General features: G+C 39.6%; 1 protein-coding gene across 1 annotated transcript in view; it reads right to left on the reverse strand.

Annotated features, from left to right (window-relative positions):
- Positions 1 to 14,834, reverse strand: part of ANO6 (anoctamin 6) — a 76,552-nt gene that overhangs the window by 40,657 nt on the left and 21,061 nt on the right. Inside the window, exon 2 of the mRNA XM_086462051.1 lies at positions 7,037 to 7,113. Within this exon, the coding sequence (XP_086318177.1) occupies positions 7,037 to 7,113 (77 nt within the window). The remainder of the gene's footprint in view (positions 1 to 7,036; positions 7,114 to 14,834) is intronic.

Genomic DNA, 14,834 nt, shown 5'->3' on the forward strand with positions numbered 1-14,834 from the left:
GTTTTTTTCACTACAGCCTTTAGGTCTTTTTCCTACATGTCAGGATAGAAAAGAAAGAAATGGCAGACAGCAAACACCAGATCAAGTTGCGATCTAACAAGTTTTGATCATAATTTGTGATGGCAAGTCTCCGTCAAGCTTATAAAACTAATATGTAACTCAGCGATAACTGGCTTATCTGGATTGTCAGTAACCAGATGCAAAGACTGCCTGTTAATCAGTGTTCTGACTCATGAATTTACTTACATAGATGATTTCATTCACGTTAGCGTATACATGTTACCATACCATTCTATCTATCTATATCTCAAACTATGTATATATATAATGGAATATAGCTGAAAGATTAATCAATATTGGACTGCATGAATCCAGATAGGCAGAAGTTCATACTTCTGAAGTTAACTTCTTAAATGTAATCTCTATTGCTTTTAATCACAAGGGCATTGACCTATCCATAGACACTTTATATATCTATAAAATAATAAAGAATAGACTCATTAAGCCTGAATACTTAAGAGATCAAGATTAAGACCCACACAAATAAATTGTAATGTAACATTAAATGTGACTCAATTAAAAGCAAGAAGTAAAATGCGAACGGGAATGTAATAGTTAAGATTCCAACAGCCACATTAACTCAGATGTGTGGTGTATCTTGTAATCCCTACTGGATAGTTTGTAATGAAAAATCATATATTATCCAACATAATTACCAGGGGAAAAACAGGACTGGAAACCAAAAATATGTGCTGTACTCTGAAGTTAATAATTCCTCTGAGACAATGTTAGTTTTTTTAAAAATGTGTAATATTATTTGACAGTATTACAAATGTTATTATCATACAAACGCACACAAGCTTGTGTGCATAGACACATAAGTTAATGGGCTGAAATTCCAGTACGTAATTTTTCTTAAGTATCAGTAGCAAATTATAACCCAAAATAATGAACAGGCCCATTGATACCTCTTTGTTTTGGAAGAAACAAACACAGGGTCTATTTACTGCACTATCTAATTTTCTCAGCCTCAGCATAATCACATTTTAAGTAGTGATGGAGGCAATAGGTTGTGCACTCTAATGTTATAATAATACTCTAGTGGAGAGCAGGTTAATATTGATTAACATCATTAATAAATAAAAAAATACAATACATTTGGCTGTAAAATACTAATTATATTTAGCACATACTCCACAGCGCTTCTGAAGTCTCCAAGTGCTGTACAATCAATGGCTTGCCTACCACTGAAAGACGGGGAACTAATAGCTGCTTTATTAATAAAAGGAATTCGAAGAAGAGGAGGGCCTGGCCGAGGATAAAGCTTTTTGGAACACTTAGGTTACCCCTACATGGGCTAGCCTAGAGGCAGCACAGCCACATTCATGTGGGTGTACCTCTGCATTTCGGTTCAGAGGGGGGTCATATCAGGTGAGCATCGGTGGCTCTTCACTCCAAGGAATGAGACTGGAGGTAGCCTGTGGTAACAAAAAGCCCAGAAACGTGTATAATGCAGACACTACCTCCTCAGCACCAAATGCCTTGTTCTACAGAACCACTGCTTGGGTCCTCGCTAGCAGTGGATGTATGTACAACTGGTGGGATCCTGCCGGAGCTGAGAAATGCTGCACTGATGCAATCACACCGAAGGCCCCCGGCCAGCCCTGAGCAGCCCTCTGCTACGCACATTCCCTTGCTTACACACCTTCTCTTCATCCTCCCCGACTCTGGCGCCCCGCGGCCACCTCAGCAAAGGAAAAAGGAGCTTCCTGCTAATCCAGCACAAGGAGTCGTCAGACAGCATCTGCTCTCCCAGCCTCTGGTACAGAGTGGCACTTGGAGAAGGGACAAGTGGGACATAAAGACAAGCTTGCCCCTCCACGCAGGGCTGTAAAGGCTGAGGCAACTGGTTTGGCTTCAAGCAACCACATCATGGAAACAACCCTCAGCCCCTTGACTCAGAGCTCCTCATGAGGGAGACTACTGTGTGCTCCTCCGCAGTATAACCAGGCTTGCTGGTATCTAAGGGGAGTTGCCGTGTCTTACTCTTGAGACCGTTCCTGTAGTCATGGCTGCATGTGATGCCTGCAGTAGAAGATGAAAGGAGACCACGCTAGTGGAAAGCTCCCTTCAGCAACAGCAATGCTCCATGCCAGGGGAGAAAAAATGGTGATGTTACAAAGAAACCATCACTTTTACAGCCTTCTCTTGGCATTAAATTGTTAAATGTTCAGTGGGGATAATGGTAGGAAGGGTAGCACAGAGGAAAGCATGAAGAAAAAATGTGCACAGGAATTGCAATTATTTATTGTTTACTACACCCTGAACAAGTGCAGTATTTTAAGCTGATTTTTTTGAAAATATCAAGAGGTTCTGCAGGAATGTCTTATCTAACTGGAAGGATGAAAGAAGTGCTTTATTTTGGCCACATGAGCCTTTGGTGTGACTGTCAATAGCACCGAATGAAATCATTACTGGAGGGACAAACTACTTGTCTGCGACCTCACATAATTTTCAGACATGCTTCAAAACAGCTTCCTGCAGCATGCCAGGGAACAAATCAGTACTGGGAAAGTGCAGAGCAGAGCAAAGCCTGTTTAACATCGCCTCTGCTGCCAGGCACCTGCAAAAATTCCTCCCGCCAGAGCACGGAGACAGTCTTGCAGGGGACCTGCAGGTTACACTTCAGTTGTGGGTTTTACGTAGGTGAAAATTTTAGCCTGTTTAGGAGCACAGTTGTTTCTCTCTACAGTCCCCAGGAAACTTCAAATCAAGTAAACAGAAAGGAAACAAATTATATTACCAGGATACCATAATTATTTGTAAAGTATTTTGAGATCATCTGAAGAAAACATTACAGAAATGTAAAGTTCTTATTATCACAGCTGTATAACAAGACCTTTTATTACTGTATGTTTTGAGTGACCAATAGAGACAACTTTCTGATACTGACCAACACAAGCATTTAATTCTGGAAGATGTAAGATATATATATAATATACTTCTGGAAGGTAAATGTTTATTTGCATACCATACTACTGTTGCTCTGTCTCCATAGAGCCATAAAACTGTTGTACCTTTAACATTTTTCCTTGTGACTCATATTTGCTAATAACAAGAGAAGACTGTTTTAGTTCTGCTTTTAGCAACAACTAGATTATTAGCAAGCGCTTAATCGGGAGGGTTTTTTTTTCATTTCCTCAATGTGTGAAGAAATTTTTGCTATGTAACAAACTGAAATAAACAGAGACTAAAGACAAAGCAGAGAAATAGGGGGCGTCATTACAGTCATACATTTCTGTCAGCAGAAAGCAGTTGGTAACTGGCCAGACATCGGGATGCCTTGTGCCCTGAGCTAAGTTTGGACCAGACACCCACTTGACTTCCTGTCTGAGCGTCAGGTCGCTGCTGGCTGCAGAAGGAATTCCAGTCACTCTTGATTAGAGAGAGACTAAACGGCCCTACTTTTAAAGAAAGGTGAAGACAGCACTCTGCTAAAAACCTGCTTTTCAGCACCTCCTGTCTTTCTTGGGATGCAGGAGTTGGGAAATTCACTGTTTTGGACTTCCCTGAAGCCTTCTCGCTGCAGAAATTGTATTTGAGGGCAGCAGCAATAGACAATTTTAAGAAGTTATCTTCCCCTCTGTGGATGTTGACTCTCAAAAAAATCTTACAGTTACATCCAAATTCAAACTATCTTCCTATTAAGTAGATAAGACTGCAAAATGAAACATCTGAGAGCTGGGAAATGCTTGAATTACTGCTGTCTATGCAGTTTTGTCTTCCTAGTACATACTGTTTGTGATACATGACTTGATTGCACAACCACATGCCATACTTCTACCCTCCTTATAGTAGTTATGGAATAGTTCTTATTATCTTCTTTATTCTATGTCTTTTTTGTTATATCTCATCTAAATAGCCTGAACACTTAAAATAGAGATTTCCTTCTGACTACGCCGGTCATACTCTTCCCATAGAATCTCAATGTTGAGATTCTCTACAAATGTTGAGAAATTTCATTTTACAAGATCCCCCAGGAGAGAAAGTAACATTATAACCCCAATTTTAGTGGCTATCACGTAAGGCATCCAGGAGATCAATGCCAAAACCTGTTGACTGTATCCTAAATTTGGAGTTCCAGCTTGAGACACCAGGACAGTGACATCTTTCCTGGGAGCTCAGCAATTCTCTCTCTTCAAAGAGCAACACAGTCACTTTCAGGTCCGTCTGTAACTATTTTGAACAAATGCAAATAGGGCCACAGATGTTCCCCTTTGACACTCAGGAAATAAACAAAAGCTGGATGTGTAGCAGGAACAGGGATAAAATCCAATTATCTGGGACTGAACTTAGTTTCTCTAGTGGTAAGAGCCTTTCATTCCTTCCCTGCAATTTCCTGCAACATTTGCACCTTGCTGAAGTACTATAAACAACATCCTCAGAGAATTTGGGCTTTTTGAAGATTAATGTCCTACTTGTGTGCCAAATGAGGCAGGGATCTTGCGGCAAACTTAGCATGTGATCCTCTAATAAGAGACAGCACCATAAGAAGAACAAGACCATTTTTATTAGTCAATAACTTACTCAGTTTTGGCTACTCCAGGATGACTTGCAAAATCAAATCAAATTTCCAGAATACTTCCAGTTGCAAAGCATGACCTAAGTTTAGACAAGAGGCACAGTACTTCCCTTCTATTTGATCGTTTAAGGTTAGACTTTCTATTCAGTTTCCATTTCTAGCTACAATTAACACTCATCCTTTTCACAGACTGGCTCAGAAGATCTCAATTTTATCTTTCTGGCCCCTTCAACCCACCGAAACTGCCCAGTGGTCAACAAAGAGGACCTGACATGGAAGGAATAGTGCAGAAAAGATACTGCTAAAACTGAGCAGAAATTACAACTGCTGGTAAACATGAGTAACCAAAAATAAAAATTGATTTTGACATCTGATTTTCTGTAGAAATAAAAATAAATTCTACCAAGACTGCTCAGAGGAGACTGTTCTAACCACAAGGTATACGACATTCCAGCTGTTTGGATGCTATTTCACTTCATATAAATACATATAAAAAATTTAATCGAACCACAAAGAGAGTCTAAGAAGGATTTTTATAACATCCTAGTCAGGGCACTCAGTTGGGAAATGGAAGCTCTTGGTTCCACTTCAAGCTCCAAAAAATGTTTAAATATTTTTCCAGGGACCAAAGCAGCTTCAAACGAAGAACACCCTGCTGCAAAACGTTGGGGCAGGGGCAGGGGAGGGGGCAGGGGCAGGGGAGGGTATCCAGCTCCCAGAAGGAAACTAATTTCCTGGTACTTTGGGTATTTGTTTCTTACAGCAAAGGCAAGAACAAACCCCCTTGACCCATAACTACAACAAGCGCTTTGCCAGGTAAGGTGCTAGAACAGCTCCCAAAGGTTCTGGTGCACCTTGGTGCAATGAAGACTGAATCTATCCCTTCATTTATACTGTTTTTGAAATTCACTTATCACCACGGAAATCCTTTGTCTCATGATTCAGTTTGATATGAATCAAAATAGCTTTCAGTGGCCATAAATGTTCTAAACATCTCCAGTCATAATATCTACATATAAGACAGTGCAGGCTTAATTCAGCCCCCTGAACTGAATGCTTGATTTGAGTCTTTTAACTTTTTAGCTTATTTTTCATTGTACTGTATGTTCTCCTAGTCCTATAAAGAAAACAACATATTTCCTTATAGGCAGAGAAGTCAGCAGGACCTGGACCTCCATAGTCCTAACAGACCTCCTCTGTGCAAGCTAAAGGGATAACCAGTAGCAGCAGTACCAGGTTGTCATTCCTGGAGTAGGACCTAGTAGACAGTGATATACACAGAGGAAGGTTCAGTTGTTTGTAAATAGATGATAGTTTAAATGTCAGTGCCTTGGACAGGGCTGACTGGGAACCACCTCCAGTTCTCATCACTTGGTGGCACCATTACAGTACTTTCATGAACTCTATGTGAAAACTATCATGAAGCTCTTAGATGCTCAAAAGTAATTGGTCCAACGAGCAATTCTTGACACTGTTGAACCTGTTTGCTTACGCCTTGTTCTCCTGTAACACTGATCCACTTGAAGAGGTAGCTTGACTAGAAGAGACAATCCTATGCACACCCAAAGCCAGTGACACCAACCTCTGTCATTAGAGTAACTAAATACAGAACAGGCTTTTTTTTATTTATATGGAGTTGCTCTATTAGCCTTAGGATAAGTATACGATTTTACAGCGTTTTCAGTCCAGGCTTATAGCTATCTCCTTGTGCAACTGCAGACCGTACTTGTACCATCTTACGGGAAAAAAATAAAATTGGACTTATCAGCATGCCAGTTGGGCATCAGGTTGGCAAAGCATGTGCCATGGCAGGGCTTGTTGGAGTCAACTGGCCAGCCCTTAGAGTTAAATGAGATCTGAGGCAGGGCATCTTGAGATCAGCCAGAAGCCTGAAGAAAACATTAGGTGAGCTGGGGAACTTGAATTTTGGATAAAGGGAATGGACACCTCCAGGTCTTTTTCTTCTTGCCCCTTCAGTCTCTGATTGGCATAAGGAATTTCTTGGTGTCTTCAAGATTTCTGTAAAGATGAATCCTGAACTCATGTGTCAGCCAACTAATACCTGGGTGTGTATGAATCTATAGGATACGTGTGTTTATATGTAGGGTGTGTTCATAACTACTTATCCTTGTAGATACAGAAATCCTATACATGCATGTACAAAATTACATATAGAGAGGATGTGCATGTGTGTGTATCTGTTTGTAGTGAATATATACGGTCACTTTTAATTGAGACTGGTGCCTGTGTTGACCTGCACTTTCACATCTGAATCAACGACTTCAGGTACCTTTAGGGAAACAGAGATACAGCAACTCAGATTTGGTCGCACAGATGAACTGCATGTGCTGCAAATGCAAAGGAATGTTAGTCTTCTGGAACAGCTACTGACTGTTGCATACCTATATGAGAAGAAATTAAAGGTAGTCATAGTTAAAGTAAAGCAGTACCCACCCATTCAGGGCTATGAAGGTTTTGCTGATCCGGCACAGTTCCGTAAGTGGGAATAATCACCTGGTTCAGTTCCAAGACTAAAAATAAACACAAAAAATTAAACCATTTTAGCATTTTGTGTGGTAGGTGGCTTTTTTAAAAATTTTATTAATGGTTTGTGGAGAAGCCACTTTATTGCACTTATTCAGTGTTTCAGAAACAGAGTGTTTGTGTCTCATAATTCAGTTATAATCGGCAGGTGGCAAGAGAGCAAAACATACATTTCACCAGGATGACAAGCTAATGCTAGGAGAGCATTCTGACCAAGCAACAGTGATGCAAATCATCCCTTTGCTAGTATGAGTTTGTTATTTGGTGTTTCAGAAACTTTTCACACTCTAGCAGTAGTTACATTTATCTTTCAATGAATAAGGGTACCGGAACTTGCTCCAGCTGCACAAGTATCCCTAGCTCATGCTGCCTGTACTTGTCAGGCAACAACAAACAACAGTACCAGGGAATTCTTCAGAAATCCTGGAGTGGGTGTGATACAGGCAGTAATGCTGTAACTCACTCTACAACAGCAACGATTTTCACATAACCTATTAACACACCTGCAAGTTCAATGTGTATTGACGCCCCAGTTACTCCTCACCAATTTCCCCAATACCTGTTAAAACCCAAGAACCTGCAAACTGAATTGGTTTCCTGAAAATACAGCATAAAATAAAAATGATCCTGTGAAGTATGCTACTCCATGATAACATTATCAAGCACACTGGGAAAACTGGCCACCAGATCAAGCCACCAGATCACACACACAAACTCATCCTAATAAAGCTGCTGGAAATAGGTTACAGAAGCTCTACAATCACTGCAAGGTATTGGTTTTACTTTCTTAACAAATATTTTTGGGTCTTAAGAAGAATTCCTCTAACTGTTTTCTGCCTATGCATGGCAGGCAGATGACCCCATGTGTTGTTTTTAGACCCTTAAAATAGTGAGGTGTCTTAGCCGAGTCTGTCCTGCACTGAGGAAAGGGTCATGGATACCAATGGTACCTAAATGCCAGTGTTGTCTGGAAAGGATAGCCTCAACTTATCAAAAAATACCATAATACTAAAAGAAAACCCCCAAACTCTAAAAGAACCTAATCTATAGTACTCTTAGGATAGCTAAACACTCATTAGGTACAATGCTGGGACAAATAGAACTGATATGCCTGGTTTGGTGCTTGGGGTTTTTTTTTTGCTTATAAACTTCATTCATACGTTGCCAAATTCTCAAGAATTTTTAAGAGGCTTTTTTTCACTGCTGAAGATGTGTCAAAACAGTTAGAAACAGAGCACAAGAAGCCTGCTCTTTACAAATCAACAGAATTCTCTCATGGCCACTAGGCAGCTGAATTCTCTGGTTTAAATACTTTTTCATAGAGTTTGGTAGGGACTTCATTCCAGATGTTTAGCTGTCAGTTTCCAGTTCTCTACTGGGGTGATAGTGTATGCTCTAGGGAGGAGACAGAAGCAAGTCCATTATTTTTTCCATCAACATTGCTTCAGAAACATTTGAGTCATAACCCAAAGGTTGGCCCAGTTGAATAATCAAAGTCCGTGGGCTCTCAAAAACATTAACATCTTTAGAAAGGTTTCCCAGCGTTTAAAAAAAAGAGCAGTAAAATGTGGACTAGTGCAGCACACAAATTTCAAATGGGGAGACCATAATATGAGGACTCAGAAAACATGAGCATATTGCAGCAGCTACTGCAAGATTGCTGTGTATGTGCATCATTATATTTTAATGGGTTCAGCTCAGACTATTGTGACAAGGGCAAATACATATTCTTGATGTCAGTGTAGTGGGCATCACCCTACATTCCTTAGAGCATTCTTTATTCTTTGTCTGGACACAAAGATACCCAGATACAATGTGCTTCTGAAAACCCACAGAAAAGGGAATGTTTCTGCCCACATATAATGGGCAGAGTGAAGGAGAAATATAAGCATCTTGCTTTGAAATACAAACATCTTCTCTGAAACTCTGTGTGCCACTACATGAAACAAGCAGATGTGGACACAGACACGAAGGCTTCTGCCAGCCACTGAACTGCAGTAACGAGAAACATAAGTTAAAATGGCCTTTTTGCTAAGTCCTCACGATGTGCAACTACATGACCCCCTCATCAGTGCTGTCTAGAAATGCCTTCAGCCAGAACTGAAGAGAAGACGGAAATGTGGCATTCACAGCAGGAAGGATAACTCCAGTTCTCCCAAATCCTGATGGATCTGGCGCTGGCCAGGAATATCCTCTGGTGAAATTTATATGTGAGTACAATTTGCTTCTGCCTCAGTGTCTCAGGCCAGCATATTTTCTCCATGATATGGTGAGCATCATGCACACTATCATTTTACCAATATTTAGCATTTTAACACATTTTTACTTGAAATACCACTCGGTACAGCCCCTGGGCCATTGGTCCAACAAAAGGAGACATGCAAAAGGGACCTGCCACTTTCTCTTCTTATGGGACATTAGCCTAGAAAGTCTCGCAAATTAAATACAGATTAGTGTTCGTGTGAAGCTAAAAATACAAAGCCTTGACACTACCTGAATGTGTACTTAGATAAGCTTTGTTCTGGCAGTGGTTTGCAAGGACAGCTGTGCCAATTTATGCAGTTTTTAGCTGGAAGAGACCATTCTAGTCTCTCAGAAAGACAAAAATGCCTGCAAAAACTTGGCTTTGCCAGAAAAAGCTGCACCCACATAAAGTGCTTTTCCTACCCCCAAAATCACTTAATTTATTTCTCCTGCCTCCCCTCCAGCATTGTAAGGTCGGTTTTAAGTATAGAGGCCAAGAAAGAAAATTGCAGCGCAGAAGTTTGGGGCTGGACATTAGGAAAAACTTTCTAACAGCAAGAACAGAAGAAGACACTGCCTGGGAAGGCAGATGAGGTCATGTGAGGTCTTCAACATCAGAGATTCTTCACTACAGATTAATTAAATACCCTGGAACAATCTAAGCCAAGTTGAATCTGGCATAAACCTTAGGAGGATGGCCTAGATGAGCTTTTGAGGTCCTTCCCAGACCTGGTTTCCTCTGAGCGTAAGTCTGGTCATAGTGTTCTCATAGTTACGTCCAAAAAATACCACTGTGCTGAGATTTTATATTGAAATAATAGTTCTGCTTACCTATTTCTTCTTCAGAAGCACTATCACTCTTGTTAATGTTTGGATCAGAGCACATGAAGTGTAGATGCTTATGTTCTACCACCCAGCCAAGTAAAGCAAAGAAGGTGTAAGAGAACAAAGAAATCTACTGGATTTGTGCTGGCATACTCTGATTTTAATTGACTGATACACCAAGTTCTCTCTTCAAGCAATCCTGGCAACATATGCTTTTGTCAGAACATTTTATCTAATTTCTTTGAATTGTAATCATAGATTTTGAGCTCCTGCTCAGTGATACCAGTTGGTCTTTGATCTAGTCCTTAAAAAAGGTGCTGTTGTAAAAAATTTAAGTAACTGTGCGTGTTACCCTACAAGAACATCTTAGCGGTATTTGAGCTGCCAACATATCAGTGGTACTTCCAGCTGCCCAGAGATTGTTCTGCAATCCAGGACACTGAATTGTGCTGTCAAAATTTCACATCTTACCTCACACATGCCTATACACAGGTACTAAGAAGTCTATGTTAATCCCACGCTGCTTCTTTATAACCTGTATACATCCAACACTTTGGGCCAGGCCATGGAAGATGAATCCTGCTGTTATTCTACCAGTGATTTTTTTTTTTTTTTTTTTTAATAAGCTTTCTCTATACCTTTGCTTTCTCACAGGCTGGCCAGCATTTCTGACTGGATTGAATAAAGATCCTAAAATTCCTTGAGAGCCAACGTAAAATGTCCAGTCTTTTCATTAGTTAATTGAAATTGACAGTAAATGGTTTTGTAAGTTCACTGATCTTCCCATTGAATAATACAATTTTAAAGGCTTTCAGGAACATTACTGCTAGCAATCTCTGCCTCTTGCTATGGCAGAGGTGAGAGGCTATGGCACACAGATAGGCACAGAAGCTGCTCTCCCTTTGGAATAAGCACAAAGAAGATTTAAACCTGTCCTTCGAGTTTGAATAGGGAGATAACAGAAGCTGCCCCAAGCACAGGTGGCAGGGGTAAAATAGTTTTTTTGAGTCTATAAATTAAGAGGCCTGAGAATAGAAAAAAAGCAGTATCCAGAAGTGAAAAGAAAAGTGCTGTCCAAAAAAAATACTAATGACGAGAAAACCACAAGGATATTGGATAAGCTGACATTTGAAATGACCACTGGGCTTGGCTCTGTAAGCAAGGACATTGCTAAACATACCTGAAGTTGCCAAAATTTTTGTGCCAAAGAAATTCTTGGCTATCATTAATTTCCTCTCTAACGGAAACAATCAAAGGTGAAAAAGGGGAGCAGCTCTCTAAGCTTGTAAATCACCTACATAAGCTGAATTAATAGGCACAGAATTATTCTGAGAAGTCAACAAGGTTTTACAATATCATCCTCGTAGTACCTGGTACTTCACTTCCCCCAACAAACCTGTGAGACATTGCAAAAGACAAGATCTCAGCCCTAGCACTGAACATGGTATTTCATGAGTAATCATGAACGTAAAGCCAGAAAGCGATGTCTGGAATCCCCAAGCATTGCTTCTTTGCTACAGATATCATATCACCTCCCACCTCTCTCAAGAGTATTTTGTAAGAGTACCGACTGTCTGTCACAGAAATTTTAAAAAGCGTAAGTCCCAAATCCTGTTCTTACAGGGGGTAAAACAAATTAATAGAACATTGTGCTTTCCTAAGTACAAAACTGATGTGCTCAAAAACATCTGCTCAGCCCCTCGGTGGGATTTGCCTCCTGCATAGAATGCTTCCTCCACAAGCAGGGAAGTTTACAGTATGGTTAGAGAAAATGAGTTGCAAAGCTAGCCCGCGGTGCTGGGCCACATCAACTTATCTGCTTTACCTGGCTGCACGCACAATGCTGTCCCACAGCAAATGCAGGTGGAAAGCATGGGAAGAACTGGTAGCAGGCACTTACCAAAGGAGAACACTGAATAGATGGCGTGCTTCAAACCCACACTCTGGCTTAGCTCACGGCACTGCCCTCATGTAGCTATGCCTTAGACAACAACATTCACTGCATATAGAAATGTCAAAACATAAGTACACAATTAGACACAGTTAGGTCTTTTAGACCTCAAAGAGATTGTGAAGAAAATTAATATAATAACAAAATATTTCACTGACTGGAAAATATTAGGAATTATTACATGCAATTCTTATCTGAATTGACACATTCCCTGAAATGTTTTGTTGACAGCCCTGTCACCACATTAGAATGGAAAACATTATTAATGAAAATCAAATAAAAAGATTGTCTCAGGTCTGCCACCATGAGGCTCAGAGAACTGTATTGAGTCAGACTGTTCCCATCTTCTGGGATAAACAAGAAGGTCCAAAGACAGTGGGCTTTGTCCAGATACTGCTTTCTAAGTAGAGCTGATCCTGCATCACATATACCTCCTCAGAAAACAGACCAACACTGCGGTATTATCTCCCCATCTTGGCAGGCTGCAGTTGTGCTAGCAGAAGATGGGGTTTGTGATACCATCAGGCACAGCACCCAAGAGGCAACCAAACAGAAAGCCCCACCTCGCAGGTACTGTCTCAGATGCCTCAAGAAGGCGTGAGGTAAAATACTGGATATGAACTGAGTCCTGGAATGAATAAAAACCACTCTGAAGCCCACCATCCAATCAAGTCAAATTACTTTAACCTTATTTCACAAAAAAGAACAAACTACTGCTGTCTGGAATAAAACTAATGTTTCAGAGAGATCCATCTTCTCAAAAAGGACATATATCGACATATCCAGGACAAGGTACTATATGAAGAAATGGCAATCACTGTATCAAAACTGTGGAAATACTAAGGAGGGGAGAGCATTGCTAGCAGGTGAATCAGCCTAAAGATCCAGAGTCATCCCTGAATACCAGCTGGGGAATGCAGTACAGCCACTGTCCTGAAAGGGACTTTATGTAGATGGCAACTTCCTTAAGAACACCCAGCCTCCTATCTCTTGGTCCGAAAAAAATAAAAATAGTACTGAAATATATGATTCTGTCCTGGCTTTTAGGGAGAGAAAGGGGGAAGAGGGGGCAAATTTATGCCGTGTTGTTTTAAATGGCCCAGAAGATCAAAAAGGCAGAGAACGGACAATACAAAGGAGTTTCCCCACTGAGCAAACATTTTGCTTTTCCAAATCTTAATGCTTACCTAGAAAGCGAAGATACTGTTATAAACATGACTACAAGCTCTGGGGCTATGAACAAAGAAAACTTTGAATATATGCTATTTAGACTAGACAAAACTACTGCTTTCCTTCCTGTTAATTTATATCAGACTATACACATACATTAATACATTAATTTTATATACGTGTATAAAATTTATAGATTAATATATATAAATTGTATAGGTGTATATAAAAAAATAAATTAATCTAATAGTATTACTAAAAAAAGCCTATCAGAGCAGATTACAACCTGTCTTAAGGGCTGACCATAGAAAAAAAAAAAATTTTCAGTTATATGTAAACTATTCAAGCCCTATGTAATTCTTGCTGAAATCTGAAGTGAAGTAAAACCATTGCACAAGTTGTATTTTTCTGGAAACAGAAACTGTTGGAATGATGCACTGTTTTTCAACAGCCATGATCTGTTTTGCTGGTGCAGAGTATTTCTTTAATGTAATTTATTTGGTATGATCAGTTCATGTCATAGGAGTATTCTCAGAGCTAAGAAACTATTTAGGAGTTGAAAAGGCAAGAATATGTATTTTCTTTTTAAAATATATGAATCAAAGAAAGAAAGAGGCAATGAGATCCATAGCTCCAAAACAAAATTAATCAAGCCATTAAGTTCGTTGAGCTACTTCTTTCGTTTAAAAAAATCAGTTTTAAAAGTATTCTTGATGGTCTTGATCCTTATATATCAAGCCACATGTACGATAGTTTCATTTAATCACCTAAACAATTTTAAACAAGAAAACCCCATCAAATCCTTCTTAGCTAGGATGACATATTAACCTAATATCTTTCACTTCAGAGAGTAAATGAATAAATGCAAAGAGTTAAGAAAATAACGTCTTAGGTTACCCTTCCAAATTGTAGGTCTGATCTTTTTACCTTGCTCCTTGCTAGGTGGAGATATTATTGGAATTTTTTTGATGGTTAAAGGTCTGTCTGGGTTGAAGTGACTTTTCCAGACTAGCTCTTCTCTGGGATACAGTCTTTTCTCCACTCACATATGAGGGCAGCCATTACGATCACAAATTATCAATGATTTCACCTCATTCCATCAAAATACTATTGGCTTGCATTTAGTAGCATTCATTCTTTTAAGTTCAGTTATTTGATTGGAACACGTTTAAATTCATTTTATTTCATTCCTGTAGACCTTGATTGAAGAATACATGCTACTAAACCCCATATTCTTCACTTCCTGAAAAGTTATATATTTGAAGTGAAATTGAATTATTTGTATATCAAACTATACTTTATAACCTATTATTTATATTTAATAAGAGATCTATACAGCTGCCTTCCATGTGAAAGTCTTGCTTTCTTCTTATGGTTGCCTGCAGTCTTACAGCACGTGAGAAAACTGATGACAATTAGTAATGCCAAAATGACTTTCCAAGCTGTCAATAATTACATTCTTTGTGCACTCACACAGAGCAGATCTTCAGGTATCGTCAACCCAAAACCTAATCTATG

This window comes from Leptosomus discolor, chromosome 1 (genome assembly GCF_034619465.1).
Source record: "Leptosomus discolor isolate bLepDis1 chromosome 1, bLepDis1.hap2, whole genome shotgun sequence".
Taxonomy (NCBI): Eukaryota; Metazoa; Chordata; class Aves; order Leptosomiformes; family Leptosomidae; genus Leptosomus; species Leptosomus discolor.